The 24,741-nt window shown below is 41.8% G+C and overlaps 3 protein-coding genes across 3 annotated transcripts in view; 2 read left to right on the top strand and 1 right to left on the bottom strand.

Moving 5' to 3' along the window:
• The window catches only part of scara5 (scavenger receptor class A, member 5 (putative)), a 72,316-nt gene extending 70,528 nt beyond the window's left edge, over positions 1 to 1,788 (bottom strand). Inside the window, exon 1 of the mRNA XM_034135446.1 lies at positions 1,569 to 1,788. The gene's annotated coding sequence lies outside the window, so the exon portion shown is untranslated. The remainder of the gene's footprint in view (positions 1 to 1,568) is intronic.
• Positions 1,789 to 7,912: 6,124 nt separating this feature from the next.
• Positions 7,913 to 9,247, top strand: LOC117486895. The gene is made up of 2 exons (XM_034135483.1): positions 7,913 to 8,795; positions 8,961 to 9,247. Exons 1-2 carry the CDS (start codon positions 7,976 to 7,978, stop codon positions 9,062 to 9,064), a joined length of 924 nt encoding a protein of 307 aa, XP_033991374.1. The 5' UTR covers positions 7,913 to 7,975; the 3' UTR covers positions 9,065 to 9,247.
• Positions 9,248 to 10,256: 1,009 nt separating this feature from the next.
• LOC117486999 (sterile alpha motif domain-containing protein 12-like) lies at positions 10,257 to 16,886 on the top strand. The gene is made up of 4 exons (XM_034135628.1): positions 10,257 to 10,362; positions 13,459 to 13,583; positions 14,463 to 14,603; positions 16,245 to 16,886. Exons 2-4 carry the CDS (start codon positions 13,463 to 13,465, stop codon positions 16,259 to 16,261), a joined length of 279 nt encoding a protein of 92 aa, XP_033991519.1. The 5' UTR covers positions 10,257 to 10,362; positions 13,459 to 13,462; the 3' UTR covers positions 16,262 to 16,886.
• The last annotated feature ends 7,855 nt before the right edge of the window (positions 16,887 to 24,741 follow it).

Raw genomic sequence — 24,741 nt, 5'->3', positions numbered from 1 at the left:
AAGGCTTGAACAGCAAAGCTCACAGTTGGTGAAAGGAGCACACTCCAAGGAGTCGTTATAACCTTTGACATTGATGACTTTTTCCGTATTTTCCCTTCATCCAGGTTAGCATTTGATTGATCACCAAATTATCCATTAAAGCACATTATCAGCTGTTGATCCCAGTGTTAAAGAGATGAGGTCAAATCTGGGGATTTAATGTGGCTGAACCCTTATGGGAAGGGGATTTTCACTTTCTACCCTCAAATGACTCGAGGCTTTCCTTCTTTGAGATCCTTCCAATCACTATAAACAGATCATGATGGAGGGGAAGAAGAAGAAGAAGAAGAAGATGAAGAAGAAGAAGCTGTGTGCCTTAAAACCTTATTCAAACGATTTTAATCAACTTAAACAAAATAAAATGGAAATACTTAAGTACAAGTACCTCAAAGTTGAGTATGACTTTTGAACCAAGGTAAATGAGACATTGAGAGACTCTCCACAGGCAGACAGTTGAGATTCACTCAGCTATAGAGGACACAATTATCTCTTCATGCATCATCACGTCACGAGACCTTCCCCCAACTGAGCATCTTGATTGTCTGCAAGCGAACCAGCGTGTGTGGTCTCAGGAGGAACAGATATTGGAAGTGTATGAATTGGGATGTTTTAAATGACTTAACAGAGCAAGCAGTAAAAAGACACTTCAAGATCACATTTTATTGCAAAAGAAACAAAATGTGTTTTATAGTTAAACGAAAGAAAAAAGAAGAAAGACATACAACTAAAGCATATGCAACTAATTAAAAAGCAAAACTATGCATCTAATATGTGCACAAATGCAAACATACACACAGGGTTTCCTCACACAAACACACAATAACCCTGTTCAGGAGCTCCACAACCGGTGCCTGAACTTAATCTGAAGTTTAATTATGTCATTATTTCCCACTTGAAGGTGATTTCATGAAGCTTCTGTACACGTATAGGGAGCTTAGTGGGAACACAACCTATCTCTATACATAATGCAACCATCCTATATCATTGCTCAGTCATCCGTGTGCAACATTAACCCATTTTGCTCGGTTAATTTATGGCAGATATAGTTCACCCATGACCGCTCAAACACAAAGCGACACTCTCCTGCGGATGAGTTCCATTAAAAGTGCATTTCCTGTCCTCCAGAATACATTACATGCATTACATCAGCCTTTTAACTGTTCCCATTGAGCTTAATTGCAATGCATATTCAAACCATCTTAAAAAGGTCAAAGCACAATGAATCATGCATTTAAACGGCTGCTTAGCAAATATCATTAACCTTTTAACACTCACACAAAGAGCTTTAATCACTTCATGAAGTCCCTATTTACTATGTTCTTTGCACAAATGTTAATATGCATATGAGCTTTGAATTCAAGTGCTCCCTGGAACATAATATATATTTAAAAGGAATGACAGGTGACAGTCAGCTGAGGTTCAAACAGGTGCAGTCACTGCAGGATTCATGCATTTCACATGATACAAATGTGCCAGATTATGTTAATTCAGCACGATAAACTGAAGTTGCAAAAGTCATTTTGTCTCACCTTGTCAGCTGTCAATTGGTAAACAAAATCACAGCTCCACGTGTCTCATAATTCCTCTCAAAAAGTAGCTTCTTGTTGCTTTAACTCCAGGTTTTTTCAGCTGTCAAAGAACTCAACAATGCATTAAAATGTGAAGAACAGACTGCAGGCAGAGGGAAACACTGCACCATGCACACTCTCTCAGTGCTCTATAGAAGCGAACACGCTGAAACATTGGGAGTAATATACTGACAACATCATCACGTGACCATCACAAAACTCCAGCTGTAGTTTTTCTCTGCAGCCGAGCAGCTGGTGCAGAAGAGAGTGGGAGAAAGAGACCACCTGCTGTACATGTGCGCCCCCTGTTGGGTGAAGATGGCATATTATTTGACCTAAAAGTGTTATGCTATCTGTTACGTGCCGTAGTGTTTGTCTCTCTCACTCCCCAGGTGCTCCCAATCCCCAATCAGGACCTCCATATAGGACCTGAGGAAGGCTGCAGTCGCTCTCTCCTTCTCCTCTGGCTGCATGTGTGCAGCATGTCTCTGTGTGAGGCCTGTGTTTTTGTGAAGTGTTAGGAGATGTGCTCCAGTTTGTTCGTGTATTGTTTATTTTGGTTTGCTTTGCAAGTTGGCTGGTGAGCCCTTTTTCTTTATCCATTAGAACCTCACTTTGTGGCTTTATAGCTCAGTTTCCTCTCCTTTTTTCTCTCTCCCGGTTATTTCATATGTTGTTACTTCCCTCTGGTTCCCCTAGCCCAGTAGGGAACGTAACATGGGGGCTCGTCCGATCTTTGAGACAAAGAGTGAGTATTTGTTTGTTGTTTGGTGTGGTTGTGTTTGGTGGTGAGCAGTAGTGTGTGTGTGTGTGTGTGTGTGTATATAAGTGTAGCATTGGCTGTGAAGTCTCTTACTGTTGAACAGCTTCCTCAGTTTAGATAGGGGAGTGTCTAGCTGGGCTGAATCAGTCTTTCCTTCGGGCACTCATTTTATTATTTTGCCCGTTTTATTTTCGGGGTAATCCTGGGTGGGGATTTAGTCCCTGTTGGGGGCAGGCGTTTCAGGGTTTCGGCCGCTGATGTTTGCCTTTAAAGTCGCCTCGAGCCCGGCACGCTCCAGTAGATAGGTAGGTAAGTGTGGTAGGCAGGATCTGGGGAAGTTTTTATTTGGAAGACTAGAGTCAATTTTTGTGCAGCATCAGATATATTTGCCTGTTGTTGAGTGAGGTGATTTAATTGTAGTTGCAAATTAGTTTGTGTTTAGTATGGCCTCCTTTGTGTTGGGTGAGTCCTCTCATACTGGTTCTAAATTAGATGCCAGGTTGAAAGTGAGGTTAGCTCGTCTCCAGTGGGAGAATGAGGAGCGTGAGCGAGAGTTTCAGCTCAGGAGGGAGCTGGAGATCAGGAAGTTAGATGCAGACGCAGCTTTCAGGATGCGTCAGCTGGAGCTGCAGACAGGTTCAGTGGGGTCCTCTTCGGGTACACAACCATTGTCAGGTTCTGATGCTCCTTTTGATGTTGGTAACAATATTCAGCTGGTTCCAGTATTTCGTGAGTCTGAAGTTGAGTCATACTTTGTTGTGTTTGAGCGCATTGCTGCTGCTTTGCAATGGCCCAAAGATGTGTGGGCCATACTGTTACAGTGCAAGTTAGTAGTTGGTAAGGCTCAGATGGTTTGGTCTTCTCTTCCTGTTGAAGATTGTATTGTGTACGAAAAAGTTAAATGCGCTATTCTTAAAGTGTATGAGCTTGAGCCTGAGGCTTATAGACGGCGTTTTCGTGGCCTAAAGAAAACACCTGGCCAAACTTTTGTAGACTTTGCAATGGAGAAGAGCAAGCTATTCAACGGATGGTGTAAGGCATCAAAGGCTGACGACTTAACTTCAGTTTGTGATCTCATAGTGCTGGAGGAGTTTAAAAACTGTCTCCCAGAACATACTGTTGTTTTTAAATGAACGAAAAATAACCTCCTTGCAGCAGGCTGCCACCATGGCGGATGAGCTGGTGCTAATGCACAGTGGTGTTTTGGCTCAGAGCGATTCTCCTCATCGTGTTGGTTTCTGGAAAGCTTGTAACAGGCGTGCCACACATGCTCATTCTGTTTCTCTTCCAGGACCCAAGAAAAAGAGATTGTGTTTCTTTTGTCTTGACCCTCGTCATCTAGTGGCAGAGTGTGTAGCTCGGAAGAAGCAGGTGGCAGCTTCCAAGCGGTCTGTGGAAAAGCCAAGAGACCAGCACCCACTTGCAATGCGACAGAGTGGTGAGTTGCGGTTAAGTTCTGCGTCCGTCTGTGACAGTGCTGTGGGTGTTCCCGTTTCTGAAGCGGTGGCTGTGGACCTGGCTCAGAGCGATGTGGATCTGTGTTCGGTGAGTGATGTGTGTTGAACCTGGCTCACCTCGCTGCACTTATAAAATACCTTTACAGCTTCCTCTGCTGCCAGCCGGCGGGCTGCCTTCTCACTCCAACCCCTGGCTTCTGGGAAGGGCACGCCCCCCACTATGACCCTGCACCTGAAACTGGGTCGGTGAAGTGCGCCGTCATGCATGCTAGGTGTAGTGGGTGTAGTTGATCCCCAATTTGGCATGTTGTTCAAAATTATTAAGCCACAAGACTGGATTCTGCCCATCAGGCAGACAGCTGGGCAGAGGTGCTTCCACGGTCCCCATCTCCGCATTCTCCTTCGCCTGCTTTAGTTCTCTCTTCGCACACACCAGCTTAGAGACGAGGAGCCCAATGGCACACTAGGCACCCGCCAGTGTGGTGATGCCATCAATCGGCTCTTCTGTTTCCTGAATGCCGGCTATCACGGCATTCCTGCGGTCCATCTCCATTTCCAGGTTGTTCAACAATTGGTTCAGCATCATGAAGGTGATGGTCCGCCTGATCTTGGCAGGTGGCTGGTGGCCTCCATATGCCTCCATCCGCTGTTTCACGACGTCGATGGTCTGCCTCAACACCTCTCTATCATCCAGCAAGGTGTTGAGGTGGGACTGGGCCTCCTTGTGGTGCACCATCCTCTGAACTTCATTGAGCATCTGAGGATGAGCCTGAGCCTGAGGCTGAGAGTCCGAGGCTTCTTCTTGGTTGTATATCACATCCGCCATGTTCAGTGATCATGCTGACAGAGTGGTGGGTTGCGGTTAAGTTCTGCGTCCGTCTGTGACAGTGCTGTGGGTGTTCCCGTTTCTGAAGTGGTGGCTGTGGACCTGGCTCAGAGCGATGTGGATCTGTGTTCGGTGAGTGATGTGTGTTGAACCTGGCTCACCTCGCTGCACTTATAAAATACCTTTACAGCTTCCTCTGCTGCCAGCCGGAGGGCTGCCTTCTCACTCCAACCCCTGGCTTCTGGGAAGGGCACGCCCCCCACTATGACCCTGCACCTGAAACTGGGTCGGTGAAGTGCGCCGTCATGCATGGTGGGGGTGTAGTTGATCCCCAATTTGGCATGTTACTCAATAATTTTGAACAACATGCCAAATTGGGGATCAACTACACCCCCACCATGCATGATGGCGCAATACACACATCACTCACTCAATAATTTTGAACGAGTGATGTGTGTATTGCTCCGGTGTTGGCTGCTTGTGAGCGGTATAACGTGTGTTTTATGGGGGGGTGTTACGTGCCGTAGTGTTTGTGTGTCTCTCGCTCTCTCCCTCTGGTTGTCCCTAGGTGCAGCCTCTCCCCAGGTGCTCCCAATCTCCAATCAGGGCCTCCATATAGGACCTGAGGAAGGCTGCAGTCGCTCTCTCCTTCTCCTCTGGCTGCATGTGTGCAGCATGTCTCTGTGTGAGGCCTGTGTTTTTGTGAAGTGTTAGGAGATGTGCTCCAGTTTGTTCGTGTATTGTTTATTTTGGTTTGCTTTGCAAGTTGGCTGGTGAGCCCTTTTCTTTATCCATTAGAACCTCACTTTGTGGCTTTATAGCTCAGTTTCCTCTCCTTTTTTCTCTCTCCCGGTTATTTAATATGTTGTTACTTCCCTCTGGTTCCCCTAGCCCAGTAGGGAACGTAACATGGGGGCTCGTCCGATCTTTGAGACAAAGAGTGAGTATTTGTTTGTTGTTTGGTGTGGTTGTGTTTGGTGGTGAGCAGTAGTGTGTGTATATAAGTGTAGCATTGGCTGTGAAGTATCTTACTGTTGAACAGCTTCCTCAGTTTAGATAGGGGAGTGTCTAGCTGGGCTGAATCAGTCTTTCCTTCGGGCACTCATTTTATTATTTTGCCTGTTTTATTTTCGGGGTAATCCTGGGTGGGGATTTAGTCCCTGTTGGGGGCAGGCGTTTCAGGGTTTCGGCCGCTGATGTTTGCCTTTAAAGTCGCCTCGAGCCCGGCACGCTCCAGTAGATAGGTAGGCAAGTGTGGTAGGCAGGATCTGGGGAAGTTTTTATTTGGAAGACGAGTCAATTTTTGTGTTGCATCAGATATATTTGCCTGTTGAGTGAGGTGATTTAATGGTAGCTGGCGAGTAGTTGCAAATTAGTTTGTTTAGTATGGCCTCCCTTGTGTTGGGTGAGTCCTCTCATACTGGTTCTAAATTAGATGCCAGGTTGAAAGTGAGGTTAGCTCGTCTCCAGTGGGAGAAGGAGGAGCGTGAGCGAGAGTTTCAGCTCAGGAGGGAGCTGGAGATCAGGAAGTATATGTTTATAGTTTGCTTTGATATTTGCTTAGATTATTATTTTTATGGGGCAGTAAATACTGGTGCTTGAAATTCAAATATTTACTAAATAGTCAATTCTGATAACATTTCTTGGGTTTAAATAATTTGACAAACACATGTATGTGAAACATTATTTTTTTATTTATGTTCAATACCATACAATTACTATTTATGTATTCAGGTAGCGCATCAGACCCTCTCGTATGTCCCTGCCCTCCTCTGCACCTTGTGCCACTGCTACCCCTGGCTCTGCTGCTGCTGGTGCATCCCACCCATCATCATAGGTCTCTCCATGACTCTCGCAGAGGTTATGCAGAGCACAGCATGTCAGCACCATTGATTTAACAAGTTTCACATTACAGTCATTTCTTTTCATGAGGCAACGCCACCTTCCCTTCAGTCTACTGCAAATCTTCTTGTTGTATGTCACATGTTCTTCTGTTAGCCGTCCAGTGTCAGCGAAGGGTTTTATGAGCCAGTTTTGCAAGGGATAGGCATTGTCTCCCAGGATGTAATAGCCAGCATTCACCCCACCAATGTTCCTGGTGCAAGCTGGAAAGTAGTTGCCACGACTGGCCAACTCCCACAATGTGGACAGTCTCAAAACCCGAGCGTCATGCAAGCTCCCAGGCATTCCTGCAAACACATTCCAGAAATGTCCCTTACCATCAACAACTCCTTGAAGGATGATGGAGTGCCAGCCTTTACGGTTGAAATAGTCACAGTGGTATTCCTGTGGTGCCAAGATGGGTGTGTGTGACCCATCAATAGCACCTACACACTGAGGGAGCCCCCACCTGTTCTCAGTGTAGGCAGCCATTTCTGCAAATTTCTCCCGGTCTGGTGAACGAATTAGTTCCGGTACTAACAACGTCTCTGCAGCAGCACAGAAGTCTTGCACACACCGGCACACAGTTGTCTTGCTCACTCCGAAAAGATGTCCTATGCTTCTGTACTCTGAGCCGGTAGCAAGCTTCCACAGTGCGATGGCCACTCTCTTCTTAAAAGGTATACACACACGGAATGGTGTGTCCTGTCTCTCCATCGCTGGCCGCAGTTTGTTGCACAGGTAGACGTAGGTTTCTTCAGACATCCTGAAGTTCTCCACCCACTGAGTGTGTGTGTGAAAGATGGAACAATCACATTCCACCACTCGGTAGCTCGGTCGAGCATCCAAACACATGGTCTAGGGCGGCGAAGTAACTTCTGAAATACACAAACAAAAGCATACATATTTTAATACGTAAAAGTGGTAGCTACAATTAATTAAATACTTGAAATACTTTGGTCGTATGGGGAGCGTGAGCCTAAACACATTGCTAGTTAGCGAACGTTAGCTTACCAAGTAGCATTGTAGTCTCGAAGAAGTAGTAGTTCGAGTCCTCCTGTAGTCTCTGCGGGCTGCCAGAACTCTCGCGTCAGCTTCCTCTATACCTCGTCTTGCTACAAGTCGCCTCTTTCGAAACATCTCTTGCCTATTTCTTGTGATAAAGAACCACACAGCAAGCAACAAGCAAACGATCTTTTCCACATCCTCCATTGTTGTGTCGCTTTGTCGCATTGAAGATGACGTCACGGCAGTTTTAAGCAGCGTCGCTCCGCCTACACTGCGTTACTATAGATACTAACCCGGTTCCTAAACTGTAATGGAAACGCGCCACAAAGTGAGCTGGTCCTAACGAGGCTGGGCGCGGCCAAAGGAGGCCGAGCGGGGCCGAGCGAGGCCGTGTAGTGGAAACGCGCCATTAGATGCAGACACAGCTTTCAGGATGCGTCACCTAGAGCTGCAGACAGGTTCAGTGGGGTCCTCTTCGGGTACACAACCATTGTCAGGTTCTGATGCTCCTTTTGATGTTGGTAACAATATTCAGCTGGTTCCAGTATTTCGTGAGTCTGAAGTTGAGTCATACTTTGTTGTGTTTGAGCGCATTGCTGCTGCTTTGCAATGGCCCAAAGATGTGTGGGCCATACTGTTACAGTGCAAGTTAGTTGGTAAGGCTAAGATGGTTTGCTCTTCTCTTCCTGTTGAAGATTGTATTGTGTACGAAAAAGTTAAATGCGCTATTCTTAAAGTGTATGAGCTTGAGCCTGAGGCTTATAGACAGCGTTTTCGTGGCCTAAAGAAAACACCTGGCCAAACTTTTGTAGACTTTGCAATGGAGAAGAGCAAGCTATTCAACCGATGGTGTAAGGCATCAAAGGTTGACGACTTAACTTCAGTTTGTGATCTCATAGTGCTGGAGGAGTTTAAAAACTGTCTCCCAGAACATACTGTTTTAAATGAACGAAAAATAACCTCCTTGCAGCAGGCTGCCTCCATGGCGGATGAGCTGGTGCTAATGCACAGTGGTGTTTTGGCTCAGAGCGATTCTCCTCATCGTGTTGGTTTCTGGAAAGCTTGTAACAGGCGTGCCACACATGCTCATTCTGTTTCTCTTCCAGGACCCAAGAAAAAGAGATTGTGTTTCTTTTGTCTTGACCCTGGTCATCTAGTGGCAGAGTGTATAGCTCAGAAGAAGCAGGTGGCAGCTTCCAAGCGGTCTGTCGAAAAGCCAAGAGACCAGCACCCACTTGCAATGCGACAGAGTGGTGAGTTGCGGTTAATTTCTGCGTTCGTCTGTGACAGTGCTGTGGGTGTTCCCGTTTCTGAAGTGGTGGCTGTGGACCTGGCTCAGAGCGATGTGGATCTGTGTTCGGTGAGTGATGTGTGTTGAACCTGGCTCACCTCGCTGCACTTATAAAATACCTTTACAGCTTCCTCTGCTGCCAGCCGGCGGGCTGCCTTCTCACTCCAACCCCTGGCTTCTGGGAAGGGCACGCCCCCCACTATGACCCTGCACCTGAAACTGGGTCGGTGAAGTGCGCCGTCATGCATGGTGGGGGTGTAGTTGATCCCCAATTTGGCATGTTGTTCAAAACTATTAAGCGAGTGATGTGTGTGTTGGGCCCGTGTTGGCTGCTTGTGAGCGGTATAACGTGTGTTTTATGGGGGGGGGGTGTTATGTGCCGTAGTGTTTGTGTGTGTGTCTCTCTCTCCCTCTGGTTGTCCCCAGGTGCAGCCTCTCCCCAGGTGCAGCCTCTCCCCAGGTGCAGCCTCTCCCCAGGTGCAGCCTCTCCCCAGGTGCAGCCTCTCCCCAGGTGCAGCCTCTCCCCAGGTGCAGCCTCTCCCCAGGTGCAGCCTCTCCCCAGGTGCTCCCAATCCCCAATCAGGGCCTCCATATAGGACCTGAGGAAGGCTGCAGTCGCTCTCTCCTTCTCCTCTGGCTGCATGTGTGCAGCATGTCTCTGTCTCTGTGTGAGGCCTGTGTTTTTGTGAAGTGTTAGGAGATGTGCTCCAGTTTGTTCGTGTATTGTTTATTTTGGTTTGCTTTGCAAGTAGGCTGGTGAGCCCTTTTTCTTTATCCATTAAAACCTCACTTTGTGGCTTTATAGCTCAGTTTCCTCTCCTTTTTTCTCTCTCCTGGTTATTTCATATGTTGTTACTTCCCTCTGGTTCCCCTAGCCCAGTAGGGAACGTAACACTATCTGAAAAGGTTTTAAAGGGAACTTGAAACAGAAACTGGAAAAAGGAAAGGGACACACATATCAGTATTTGGCCTTAACATAAACTATTAGGACTACTGACCTAATTTGGTGGTGCCTTCATGAGCCCATCAACACCAATCAATATAGAAGAATATTAGTCAAGTTTTACATAAACAGCTCCAATATTCTAGTTCTTAATTTTTATTGTATACATTTTTTATTATAAATCACACCTTCAAGAGAAAAGTAGTGTACTGTGTAGCAAGTAGCCTTATATGTACCACTAACACCAATTCACAACAAAAGTGAGTTGGTAAGGCCCTCAAGGTGAAACGTTTCTTAGGCCCTGTTGGATTTATTTGTAATTAAATGACTCCAATAATGAAAAACTTACACCGGAATGAAGGATGGAAGAGTTTCTTAGGGACTTAAAGCTACAAAGCTACAGTATTGAAAGGGGAATTCGTTATGATGCACGTGCAATTCAGATATTCCTGACGGCACTGAAGGCATCACGTGCAGCTGCACCTTAGTGGGCGGATCCGGGAAAAGGAATGTTTTTTGTGTTACCTGAACGTTACACTTCAACAGGTAGAGGAATATTCTGTCAAAAACAGACAACTGACTGAAGGTAAATATAACTTTCTACTCAGAAAAACCTACTTAAAGTTTGTAAAGACTTGAGCGTTTAGTTTCACCTGCTGTTAAGGATGTTTGGTGTTATGAAATGCAGTTGATGGGTGACTGTAATCCCTCTGTGTGCGGGCCGTATCTCTTCCCACGTACTCGGGCAACACGCCAAATTACATTCATATTTATTACATTTTCACCAGGCTTCATTTACCAGAACAGATGGAAAACTGCGTCAGAGTAACTGCTTCAATTCGGCATTTCTCTGTATTTTAAGAAAACACCTTATTTGGTCGAAATGCCAACATTTTCAACCACATGTTATATTTTTTAAATCAACATTGAACGAAGTGTGTGTGTGTATAAGGGCAGTTTTCAATGAAGTGATGAATGACGAGTTTATAAGCTTATACACAACTCTTAATATATTCTTAAATAGTCCTCTTTTAATGAATTCATGCTTTAAACACTTATTAGCATACAAATCAGCCCTAACTTGCTGCCATTGTAGAACGAGTGCATCAAATCCAGATTGCATCAGGCTAAGAAAGGCTGCAAAAAAAGATGAAGTCTCTGAACTTGTACTACTCAACTGTAACATTTTAAGGCTTGTTCAAGAGATTAAAGTAATTCTGCAAGGCACCACAAGATGGTAGAATCACACTTTAGGAAGCATGTAGGATGCATCTTGAATCTGTGTCCTGTTGGAACATTGCGTCTGGTTTTGGTTCCCATGTGAACTCTGGTGGTTCTTTATTTTGTCTTTTGTTAAGACATGTTCAGGATTACATCTTGATTCAGACTGTGATTAATGTACATTGTATGACTGTTTGTGTTTAGGCAACATTTCACCCTTAACTTTTTAGAATTTGGCCTCTTTTTTATTTATGAAATTAGTGTTTGAGATAGAAATGTTTAAATTCCTCAACTATGGTATCAGAATTTTTTTTTTCTTTCTACTAACACTGAAGCTCAGGCATTATATATTAAATATGATATAAGACAAATCTAAATACACCCATTTCTGCTTTAGAAAACATCCATCCATGTAACATATTTTTAAGTTTGTGGAAATATGTTTTAAAAGGTTTTTCAAATCACCAAGAGTGATATTAATGCACTGCTTTCTGTTTAAAACACCTACCTGGTACCACTTCTCTACATAATACTTGTAATACAGTTCCTGTTGCTATATATATTAAATCAAGATGCCAAGTCAAACCTGAATAGCTGCCCAAAAATTCACTTCAACATCGCTACCCTAAAGCTCAATAAAACGTTCAAAGTGTAGGTGTAGCCCGGGCAGCAGGCGTGTGTTTCATAAAGATTTAAACACATCCATTTGGATTAAGTTGTGGACATTAATTAATAAGTTGCAGTTATAGTACAGGATGGTAAAATCACCTTCAAAAAGCCAATTTCCACACCTTTCTTGTTCCCGTATATTACTTCTGTTTACAAGTCCTGGTTTACTTGTAACTGGGTGACATAAATGAATGCTTCAGAGCAAGACAAGAGGCTATACACATCCACTTTATTTCCCTGAAGATATCAGCCCAGTTTGGGAGTCATATAGTTTAGGAAATGCTGTCCATAGGCATAAAATCAGCCGTGAGATTTCCTCCTTTACACTCGACCTGACTCTAGTTGTAAGTTTCCTCCGTGTCTTTGCCCCGGTGTAAAGGTCTTCACCGTCTGTATGTCAATTACTCTGCTGGGACCTCGTTATTGCACCAGCCAATCACGCATCCCCCTTAATTAACACAGGAAATTACATTCCTATATTTATACCCCAATAACCAGACTGGTCTGCTGAAAAGGTCACATCAACAGTTGAGCAGTTTTTCGCCCTATAGCGGTGCAGCCCAGGAGGATATAGCTGGGAGGAAAACCAGAAGAACCGCAGGCTAAAGAAACTTTTTGGGAGAACTTTTCTGACCTTGTTTGGTGTCGTAGTTGGTGGATGTCACCTTGCTGCTATTTTCAGCTCTGAGGGATCCCTCAACGAGATATTTGTCACCATCTTGGTAAGGCCATTTAATCTCAAGTGTTGACATTTCCTTACGTTTGAGGGACAATAGAAAACAATGTCCTCGGCTAATGCGCCCTGGGCAAAACCGCACATACCGCAAAACCGCCGCCTGCTGGTAAGGAGAGTTATTGCCACTCACGCATGCACAGTTCGTACGTGCTACTTGGCCGTCAGCTGAAGTCTTTGCGGTGTATTCCAGTGCGACTGTTGGCCAAGACGCAGGAGACGTGAGGCGACACAACAGTCGTGTTCCGTCGGGACGTGTTCTTTGGTGTCAGTTTGGTGTGTAGGCCCCTTAAGATCCTGCAGAGGGACAACTGCTTGTTCAATGTGATACAATTCTACTTAAACTCTGGTGAGGTGAACTTCAATAATCACAGGAACACTTTTCACGTTTGTACACAGCACAAGCAGTCCTTATTTAAATAACAAACTGTACTTATTTCTGTTGAGATCATGTGGCTGTGTTATTTATTTTCTTCTGGAATTTTTTTTCTGTCAAATCTTTAAAGATGTTAATGACAATTTTACATGAAACACATTTGGATTTTAAACTATTGCTCTTACAGAATGTTTTCTCCCGCTATTTCTTCAGTTCTGTTTAAAAAAACAAAACAAATATTGAGTGATTAATTGCTTACAAATAACACTTAATTGCAGCCTGGCACACAATAAGTGATGTGTCTTTAAGTTTCACTTTGAATGTTAAGCATGAAGAATAGAAAAGAATATTAAGTGACTTATTTCAAATTATTATATTAATGAAGTAATCTTTGGCGTTTGCAGCTTTATGCCAGTATTGTTGCAAACCTCAAACTAATTATTTTACCCTGTTTATTTCACCTCAGGCTTTATCTGCTGTAAGTACATTAGGCCATTGTTGAATCATGAAGTGAGAAAGCTATGATAGATGGTTACAAAAATACTTCTTTCAAATATTTTTGTAATTGAAGTATTTCATATCTGACAGCTTATGTTTCTTATCCATCAAATGGCCAAACGTAAATTTGCCGTTTTGTAGTAAACAAGTTAACATGTTGATCTTATCCTCCTGCTGTGTTGCAGAGTGATGGGCCTGTCAAAGCGCGTGTCATCGTGGTCGGTGGAAGAAGTGTTGGAGTGGATGCAGGGTTATCACCCGGCCAAGATGGACACGCTCCAAAAAGCCATAATTAAACACGCCATATCAGGTATCAAGTCATGCATCAAACTCAACCTGCTTTATTTGCACAATTAATAGAAGATAAGATCTGTTGGGAGAATACTGAATGTAATCATCCAATCTCAGAGTCCACATGATAACAAAGGTATCCCAACTGTAGCTGTGTACATGACAGGATGTATGATTACCTAGAAGAGCATCAGGACTGTTTTAGGCATATGATAGCTATGTGATTAACATGATGATTCAGCCTCTATGGAGATAGACATATGACAAGCATGATCATTTCTGACGTGGAGCTAATCTGAACTAAACATTGAATACTGCTTTCTATTCCTCCATCTTGTGACTGTGTAACTCCCTCTCTTGGATATCAGCATGTGAAGGACACTGTTCAGGAACTAGTTGATGCTCTGTATGTGATGACTACTTCCATTCTGGAGAGGATCAGAAATACATGGATCCTGAGATTGAAGCTCAAGCCGGAGACGAGTGATCATTAACATTTTTAAGTATTTAGAAAAAGTCAGGATTTTGAGATTTTAAGAAAAAGTCAGAATTTTGAGATTTAGAGAAAAAGTCAGACTTTTTAGATTTTAAGAAAAAGTCAGGATTTTGAGAAAAAGTAAGAATTTTGAGAGAAAGTAAGAATATTGAGATTTTGAGATAAAGTCCGAATTTTGAGAAAAAGTCATGATTTTGAGATTTTGAGAAAAAGTCAGGATTTTGAGATTTTGAGAAAAAGTCAGGATTTTGAGAAAAAGGTCTGAATTTTGAGAAAAAAATCATAATTTTGAGAAAAAGTGAGAATTGTTCAGACTTTTTTAGACAGAATTTGTTTGTAGAGAGATTTGATTGTACTGTACACACACATCCAGTTTATGAATGAATGAACGCTCTCTTCCAGGCCGGGTGTTGCTGAGGCTGAAGGACCATCACCTGGAGCTCCTCGGGGTGGAGGCTGAGGAGCAGCAGCAGGAGATCCTGCAGGACGTTCTCCTCCTCAAAGTACAGGAAGAAGTCAACGAACTCAACGACATCTGCTCAGGTGAGAATGCTCAATTACCTTTTTGCAAAGATTTTAGATTAAGATGTTGATTGACTGTCACAGGCAAGGCAAGTTTATTTATATAGCACTTTTCAACACAAGGCAATTCAAAGTGCTTTAGAAAAATGAAAGACATTAATTTAATTTAATTAATTAATTAATCGTTTATTTGGCAGGGACAATGCACAGTGATGAACACTTAAAACATAAAAAATGTGTCAAGCGTAACAGTGCCAGATTTAGCTTTGAGCTAATTTCCATCCGCAGTCCCTCACATAAAACATTTAAGAAAATTACATTTTACAAACATAGCAAAAACAAAATACATGATATGCAAAAAGTGCAAGAGAGCAAGAGCAGCATACACAAGTATTTATGACATGGCAGTACAATATAGCAGCAACGACATAGAAGATACCAGAGCTACCTAAAGTGCAAGAGGAGATACGCCTGTGTTAAAGTGCATTTAGCGGTGATTGCACGGATGTTTGTTTCTCAACCATTCTTTGACTTGACCTTTGAAGCTATTGAGTGGGACAATCCCGTATCTCAGTTGGGAGGCTATTCCAGAATTTAGATCATAAAACACATTAGAAACATTAAAAAGCCAAGATAATAAAACATGAATAATACAGGTACATGAATAAAAGTTACAGTGCAGTGTGAGATGTGAATAGTTCAATTAAAAGTAGCTTCAAAAAGAAAAGACTCCAGCCTGGATTTAAAAGTAGTCAGAGTTGCAGCGGACTTCAAATTCTCACATTCCTCTACCCCGAGTCTTCCCGTGAAATTATAGTTATTTTGACACTTTTCTAACCTTTTTATATTCCTTTCATCCTTCTCTTTCAATCATTTTGCATCCCCAGACAACACATTTTCCTGTTTTACTGTTACCTGAACCCATCTTTGACCTTTAAACCACTTTAATTCCTAGAAATAGGATATTTAAACCTACAGGGGGATTTTTGTTTTGCCAGCTGGTGTACAACCTACTGTATGTTCACATAGAAACACATAGTAACTTAACACACAGATGGCAACAGGTATACATATTACATTACATTACATGTCACTTGTTAGATGCTTTTATCCAAAGCGACTTACAGACTCAATACTGTGGGCAATCCCCACAGGAGCAATTTGGGGTGAAGTGTCTTAGGGACACAACGACATGCTGACTGCAGTGGGGTTTGAACCTGTGCCCCCCTGATCCAAACACCGACGCACTAGTCCACTGCGCCACAGCCTCCCTCACATATGGCAAACTTCGGATAAAAACATTACAGAAACTTAACGTAGTATACATATTTTCTGCTGTCATGTTTAAGATAAATGCCACATTTTAAAATAAGCAGTAGTAAAAAGTAGCTCTTCATTCCCGTGAACAATGCTTGGGATTCTCAGGACAAATATGCATTAATAATATAGAAGATATTAGTGATTTTGTCGTTGGCTTATTCCCCGTTTTAGGAATATATTATACACAAATGTTAAGTGTCACCAGCATTTACTTTGAGTTACCAAATCCACCAAAAAAGACACATCTCAAGATTATGATGTTAGTTCTTGAGTACCATTTGTGTCCAACAAAAGAGGGAAAAGCTTCTAACTTATTTTTCTTATTTTTGTTCTCTTTGCTAGAGTGTTTTTCTTCATAGCGGGAAACAAATATCTTCAGGAAGACTGCGCCTTGTTTTTTTTTCTTTTTTCTATCCATTCATTCATCCAAGTGAAGGAGGGAGTGATGGAAATAACAAGACAAGGTGAAAGAGAAAGAAGAATCGATGAAGAATGAAGAGAGAAAGAAACCCATTTCCTGACTGAAATCTGACCTGTGCAGACGGATGAGATTAGTTTTTGTCTGAGCGTCTTCAGCCTTGCTGTCCATTAGTCTCCGTCTTCTGTCTTTCTCTATAGTGGGTTAACATCCTATCAGGAAATATTTTTAGCTATGTTAAACCACTTTAGTCACGACTGAAATGTCTCAACAGCTCCTGGAAACATTTGAATAATCGTTCCCGATCCCAGAGGATGAATTATAATGCTATTCATTTTTTAACTCCAGTACCATCAAGTCAGAATTGTTATTCGTCTAATACTTTGGTATATGCACAATAAAAAAAAAAGCCAAATAGGCACTTATAAAGATGATAATATTTAATTTAATGTATAAAGCGTTTTTCTAAATACACTTTAACCCTCCTGTTGTCTTCGGGTCAAATCTGACCTATTTACTACTTTCATCAATCATAACTTTTTTGTTTTACATTAGATTGCATTAAGGCTTTATGATATCCTTCACAGAAGACATTTGAACATATAAAACGGCTGATCACCACTTTCATTGCATTTTGGATGATTTAGTCAACTTTGTAACACCCATGGTGTTCCCGGTCAAAAATGACCGCCATAAAGAAAAGGAATTAGTAACCATCCGGATCAGATAAAACACACACACACACACACACACACAAACACACACACACATACTCTAGATGTGTTCCCCCCCTTATGTGCCCATCCCCCCATGTGAATCACACCTGGCACACACAAACACACACACACAGAACAATTTGACACATTTCCCGCTCTTATGTGCCCCATCCCCCCACATGGATCACACCTGGCACACGCAATACATGTTCAGTGTCTATTCTTTGTATATTTAGTGCAGTTTTTCATGTATACTAGTAGTCTGATACAATATTTACAGTTTGAAAGGGTGTTAAATGAAATTTGGTGATTAATGGTTTTTAACGAAGACAATAGGAGGGTTAAGAAAACATTTCAAACAACCATAAAAATAGGAATGACAAAAAAAAACAACATGCAATGAATTTAGAGAAAATACAAAGTAAACAGTATACAGTTTTTGTATGTTTGATGTGATTTATCCTGTTTTAAGAATGGTCAATTGTGAATGTCTTCAACTGAAACGGTCCATACATTTCTGGATGCCTTTTTATAAATTCACTTTTTCATTTATTTATGTTGCCCTACTTTTAATGTATATTCTGTATATCAACACCAATCCACATTTCTATTAATGTTACCTATCTGCTACCTATATCTTGGGCCAGGACTCTCTTAAAAAAGGGATTTTTAATCTCAATGAGATCCTGGTAAAATAAAAATAAATGAAAAACGAACAGTAAAAGGTCATGTCTGTTTGTGTACATCAGTTCAAGTCATTAAGTGGTTGTTTGGATTAAAATGGCTGCTTTTGAAAGACACTCGACCCACGTGTGTCTCATCTTTTTGCTGCAGACTTGTGCCTCTCAATCACATCCAGTTTTCCACTATCATTTTAGAACTGAGAGAAATACCCAAACCCAAGATCCATGTTTTCTATGGCTGCACCATTTCATCAAAAGGAAAGGTTCCATATCTCTTAAAAATATGGTTATTACACACAGTTTAATTTATTTAAAGATACGCTTTTGGGGGTTTCTCTTTCCTGTAGTGTGTTATATAGGTTTTTGTGCATGTAAATGGTCTGCAAAGGCTTAAATACCTGTGTCTCCTCCAGAGGGAGTTTCCCTTGCCTGAAACTCTTCAATTGGACTCCATTATTTACTTCGGTAACATCGTAGCATAATGAAATCACTATGTAACACTAGTGCTTCGTTTGTATGTGATATACTTAGGGGCGGGACATCTCTAACTGGTTGGCAGCATATCCACCATAGGGAGGCTGTGGCTCAGTGGATAGTGTGCTGGACTTCGAATCAGCATGTCGTTGTGTCCCTGGGCAAGACACTTCACCCCAAATTGCTCCTGTGGGGATTGTCCACAGTACTGAATGTATGTAAGTCGCTTTAGATAAGAGAGTCTAACAAATGACATGTACAGTACTGTAATGACCAATCACAACAGAGCCGGCCATTTAACCAATCAGAGCAGACTGGGCTCTGGTTTCAGACAGGGGGAAATAAATATGAACCTGAAATGTAGCTTAATATGTCCACTTCAAGCCAAATTCAATGATTTATCTTCAATAAAGTTATGGCCCTGTTGAGAAATGTCTGAAAACATTTTGAAATGTAGTTATTTGGGTTTGAGCAATGCACAGGATGACTTTTTAAGGACTAACCTAGTAAAGCGTGTCTTTAATTACAAACATGGACTAAGAACCTTACTCACAAAGGAGTTCAAAGAGGAAGAGGGATACTGTTAAGAGTGAGAAACAGCTCAGGAAGTGACCTTTCCTCTCTTTTCCTGACTTTTTCTGTGTGTGTGTTTGTGTGTGTGTGATTAATACCCCAGGAGATGGTGTGACATTTGATTTGGCGGGGTGTGGTTGGGGAAGTGCTTACTCGGCACAAACGTAAATCCACCTCACTGATGGAGTGAAGGGGTGGGGGGGTGGGGGGTGGGGGGGGGGTGATGAAATACACCACTGACCCTGACGAAAGAGCCTGAAGAAAAAACTCTGACGCTAAACACACTAATGCTAAATCAGCCTTTTGCAAAAGATGTCCTCTTTTAGGAAATGGCACAACCAGAGTACGTTGTATCGTGCATATTCAGTAAAGTAACCTGAAGTTGCATTTGTATTACAAAAATATAATTGCTTATGACTCAAAAAGTAAAAATTTTTTGGCACCAGTTGATTGACACCTAAATTAAGTAGCTATGTGGAAACATGTGTGGTTGTTAATCTAATTAAAAAACACATTGACATCTATGTTGTTGGCATGTTATATAATTTGTTTATATTTTTCATGCAATTTTATTTTGAACACTCTGTGGTGGTGATTAGATGCACAGAGTGTATACGTAGGGTCATAGGTGAGCGGAAAGGGAGGGCAGAGGAAGAGTGAGAGACTCGTTCTTACCAGATGCTGCAACAGATGCTAACAGCTGCAGAGCTACAGCCGAACAACACTGGCAGACTTCGAAATTGGTTTTCTTGGAAAAGGGTAACGTGAACAGAATGCATGTTTATTTGTGCATAATATTTTCTGATATTCTTATTCCAAAAACCCAATTTTCTCTATTCTAGCTGGCTATTTAATTTGTTTCTTTATTGTCCTTTACGCTAATAATATATTTTGTATGTAAGCGGGCGTACAGTTTCTACGTTTGCAATCACATGTGTACAGTACATCAGTAATGAAATTAAAGATCTTGACATGCATTATTAATATACTGCAAGATGTGAGGTTGATTTATTTCAAATATAAGATCAACATCACATCTTGCAAATGAATTGAAAAATAGTAAATAAACACATTTGATGGAAAGTGAACTCAAAGGTACTGTTGATGCTGTCACATACACTCGAAGTTGGGTTACATGACTTGATTTATCCCTGTTTTTTTAGTTTTTTTTTAGACACACATTCAGGAATAAATCCACAAATTCTGTCATTTTTTTTTTCTCCATTGTTCCAGGCCAACTCAGCAGCTGTGATAGCGACCTGGCGTCCCGTGTTTCAAACAGGCCAGCTGAAAGTCAGCCTCCTCCAGCTCCTCTTCCTCAGTCCTTTAGCATCTGCCAGACACAGCAGCCTCTCTCTGTCACTTTCTGGTGATTTATTCATAGCTGCACCAGGGAGAGAAAGATCAATACTTTCTAAAAGAAAAATGACTTAGCGTCAGGAAGAAAAAGAGAGAAGTTCAGTGTAAGTTCAGAGGGGGATGTGAAAGTTTAGGAGGCCATGCCAGGAATCTGCTGCACACTTCACTTCACCGCACACTGGCACATCTTCCTCCTAACTGTAGGCTAATCATTTGAAAAGTAACACCACCAGCTCTACTTATGACTCCCTCGGTGCAGTAATTTGTCACATTATGTTTCTGTTATACCTTGAACATTGGCTGTTGGCGTTACCTTGAACATAAGCTGCTTTCCTCCTGTGTGAAAACTGCTTGTGGTGACATATATTACAGAGAACAAATTATATTTGCATTCTTGGCGTGCTTGTTTGCAATGTCAGCTAACCTGACAGCTGCTGGCAGATCAAGCTAACGCAACAGGACACAAAGCTAACATAACGCTAGCCCGGCTAACATCATGTTCACTGAAGAGAAAACAATACCCTGGCCTACCTTTGTGGGAGTTTAGATGACTGCAGAAGTGTTTAGTTGAATTACAGGAGGATCAATACACTATCGAAGCAACCAAATTCATAATTCATCTCATAAGATCACATTCAGTTCCATACTAATACATGACATTTTCAATTCTGCTATTCAGATTCAGTTTTCCAATTTATTCCAAGTTATAAATTATATTTCTGTTCACACATACTGTATTTCTGCTCATTTAGATACCACTCGACTGTAGTGCACAATAACATATAAGTGAGGGTTTTATAGAGAAATGATGGACTGATTAATGGTCCAGTGTGTGAGATGTATCTACCTGTGCTTGTTCTAAGCTAATAAGAACATGTTCATTCTTAGTTTTAGGAGACGATACACTAGTGAAAACCTATTAGGAAAATTATATTACATTTTTGCATATAGATCATCCTTAATACTGCACACTAAACCTTTAAATACCCATAGAGGTTAGATAGGAAATTATAATTAAAAGCACCCGCTGTGCTAATGTAAAAATATATTTATAAAATGAAACCCATCTGTATGGATTATCGGATTATATCATTATACATTTCACCTTTGAGTGGTTCAATTATTGATTTTGCATAGTGAGGAAGGCACAACACATCTGATCTATGACACCGACACGTTTTTGCGTTTCAGTCATAGTGCACAATCATTACATATCTATATTTATTCCTCAAAATCTAAAAGTCATATGTTTATTCCCCTGTGAGAAAACTTTCCAAAAAGTACATTGATTTCTTGCTTCTCTGCTAAGACTTGCAGGCAGACAAGCATTTTCAACACCCAGTTGTACAGCTCACACACTCCTCAGGATGCATGTGTGTGTGTGTGCAAGTGTGCTCACGAACATCCACACTATACTTGCCGCGTGTGTGCAAAATTGCCTGTGCATGCAAGCATTTTACAATACAAGTGAAACTGTCACTTGAGAGCAACCAAACACCACATCACATTTATTACATTTTCCCCGAGTCTGTGCTTGTTTAAAAATCAGTCCTGCTGCAGCCTGTAGTTAACCAACTGTAGAGCAACAGAATGAGAAACACGCAGTCTGACAAATATCTGCTTTCAGAAATTCTGCTTTTGTTCGGGGAAGATGCAGAACGAGTAGGAGGTTAGAGAGTTTCAGCTCCTGCAGCACTTCAGCCTGCTGACTGTAGAGTTTCTGAGCAAAACATTGAGTTTCTAACCTGCCCGAGGTGAGCAGACTTTATTGAGGAGGAGGTCAAGAAAGGTTGGAGTTACTGAGAGTTAGAGATTGTTAGCAAGAAGTTTTGCATTAGCTGATCTTGAAGCTGTCTTAGTTTTAAAAGAGTCATTTCATATTTTAGGGAATGTATTCACTTCCTTTTTATTCATTTTGTATCATGCTCAAGTGGATCATAACATATCATGTTTAAAATGTATCTGCAGATGTATTTGTATCTTAGTATTTGAAATACGATCAATACTTTTGATGGAAAAAATCGAAAGAAAAATATGGTGGCTGACGCGCTAAAACGTCCCAAAACGCGCTGCAGTTTAAAAAAACTAAGCAAATATAAAAACACATATGTGCCAAAACACATGCAAATGAACAAACATCTTCACCAACATGCACATCATTTAGGAAACATTCTCCAACTTGCCAATAAAACTTACTTTGTCAGCCGCTGTAGAAAGTTTTCAAAGATATTTGTATACGTGTGGACAAAGACATCTCTAAAATTACATTTTTATATATTTGTTAATTCTGTGATCTTGTAAAAAGTGAAACAAAAGAAACAACTGTTTGATAATGATAAGGATGGAGACATTTATACCGAATAATCTGGCAGTTTTTCTTATAGGCTTAGGCAGTGGCGGCGCCAGGGTATGGCTGGGGTAGGCTACAGCCATACCAAGAAATGGCTTAGTCCCACCTTAGCCCCACCATGAACAATGGTGTTAAAGTAAGCAAATTAAATTAAATAATAAGCAAAATGCTAAATGTTGAGAACACGGATTGCGAAAATATACGGGTCGTGTCCACAACATACAAACTGATCCTGCTGTAACAACAAGTGCACGTTACTGATGCAATATGGTTGAGACCATTCGGGCTTATGCTAGAAGAGGGGTGCAAGGAATAGTCTAAGTAGTGGGGGAGTTTTATACACGTGTGGAAATTCTCTGGCGTTATAATATCAGCGCGGCCGCGGTCAGATCAAAATGCCTCCGAATGCAATTTGAATAGAGTCAGACCTACAGCCAATCAGAGCAACGCAACGTTGGGTCTGCGTCATGCCTTATTGATTGAGATCAATCTAAACCGCCATTCAGTATCCCCATTGGATCTTCAACGTGTACTATCATACGTCACGTTCACAGTGATCCCTTTTTATTTACTACAAGACAAATGTGCCGTTTTATTTCATACAGTTCCATTTTGATTGAGACCGGGAAATAATCTAAATCTCACGCGTGGCGTTTCACTGTCGGGGGGGGCGATATAGCGTGTATGTAATTACATTGCAAATACTGACTTGAGCACCACCACTGTATGGGTTAGCCCTACCATAGATTACCCAACAAAAATACTCTGGCGCCGCCACTGGGGTTAGGGTACCATAACTAAATCGATGACCATCCCTTTACTTATTGTGAAACTGCTTTCAAATCCCACCAAATCGCCTTTGTCAATTTAAGCTTTCAATTCTTCTACTTCTTCTCAACTCTCTCATTTATCCCTCCATGGCCTGAATCATAGCTGAAAGTCGATGTTTCCAGCTACATACAAACTGGATTCCTGTCATGGAGCTTCTTAGCAATAGAATTACAGCGTAAAGAGAGACATCCAGCAGCCCGAAGCCTTCCCCTCCTGAGACTCTTTCAGCTGTGATCAATGTGGCGTAACCGGAAAACTGTCCACACATCCAGTCAAACCATCCCCCCAGGTGAGAGCAGATATGAATGAATAAATAGGAGAAGGCAGAATGAGCAGGTTGTATGTTTGCATTGTGGTAAAGTCATCCTGTTGACTTCCATGGATACACAAAAGGTGTTAATTAGTGCTATTTCCTGTCCTCTTTTGTGTTGATTATCAGCCAGTTTTCAGTTGTTATTGGATTCATATTCTTGGCTGAGGGTTTGGTGAACTGATGCACCTGGTTAGGAGTGAACAGAGGGGGAAACAGTGAGAGGGATAATAGAGAAGACAGAAAAAAGCAGATTCAGTGCTCCTGCTGGGATTATTAGCTCAGCGCACCTGTTCTCGGGCTACAGCAGGTGCCTCCAGCAGACAAGGCCAGACTGAGCATACATGTGTGTATGTGTGTGTGTGTGTGTGCGCGTACTAGTCCAACCCGATATGGCCGTCTGCTACCGAGCACACATATTTGTCAAGACAAACGAGTGACACAGGAAGAGAGGCCAGGGCCAGAAAAAGAAGCAGAATAAAACACAGTGTACTTTATTACCTGGAACTGGGAAAATGAGTTCTGTCAACAAATGGTCCATTTATTTCCTCTCACATCAATGGACTCTTGGCACTTGATTTATCTTCTGTGTATTGGAAGCAATGGAGTGAAGAAGAGAGATAGAGAGAGCGATGAAGGAGGAGAGGATGGACTCCTGCTGCCTGTACGTTTTGTCGGAAAAAGCATCAAAACGGCTAAAATGTTCCACTGAGTGCATTGAGATGGAAACTCTGATCAGAAATCATCTTTAACCACTCCAAACAAGTCAAGCAAGTAAACTCTGTTCTCTTGACGGCAGATGGTAGAGCTTCCCATCCAAAAAACTAAAAGCACTTTCACTGCACATGGAGGATGTTTTCTCCCCAGCAGTATTCAATAGTTTGTGTGGGAAGAGTGTCTCAAACACAGAGAGAGCACAGAGCAGATCTGCACCTGCCTGTGCAGACATGATACTTTCATGAATAATTTATTCCCTCTAAATTCTCTCGTCGATAGCGACACATGAACCAACACACCTGCTGACATTTTGTTTCTCTTCCTTATTGCCTTGTTTCCTTGCTTTCACATTCATGTTGCATTAACCTGCAACTGCCGATATACTGTCAACCTTAATATGGCAATACA

Source organism: Trematomus bernacchii, unplaced genomic scaffold, assembly GCF_902827165.1.
Source record: "Trematomus bernacchii unplaced genomic scaffold, fTreBer1.1, whole genome shotgun sequence".
Lineage (NCBI taxonomy): Eukaryota > Metazoa > Chordata > Actinopteri > Perciformes > Nototheniidae > Trematomus > Trematomus bernacchii.
The sequence above is the reverse complement of the archived record's forward strand: the minus strand, read 5'-3'. Positions and strand labels throughout refer to the sequence as shown.

Coding starts and splice junctions, on each gene's coding strand:
- LOC117486895 (XM_034135483.1), top strand. CDS start 7,976: ATGCGTCACCTAGAGCTGCAGACAGGTTCAGTGGGGTCCTCTTCGGGT. Junction 8,796..8,960: donor ACTTGCAATGCGACAGAGTG/GTGAGTTGCGGT, acceptor ATACCTTTACAG/CTTCCTCTGCTGCCAGCCGG.
- LOC117486999 (XM_034135628.1), top strand. CDS start 13,463: ATGGGCCTGTCAAAGCGCGTGTCATCGTGGTCGGTGGAAGAAGTGTTG. Junction 13,584..14,462: donor AATTAAACACGCCATATCAG/GTATCAAGTCAT, acceptor GCTCTCTTCCAG/GCCGGGTGTTGCTGAGGCTG.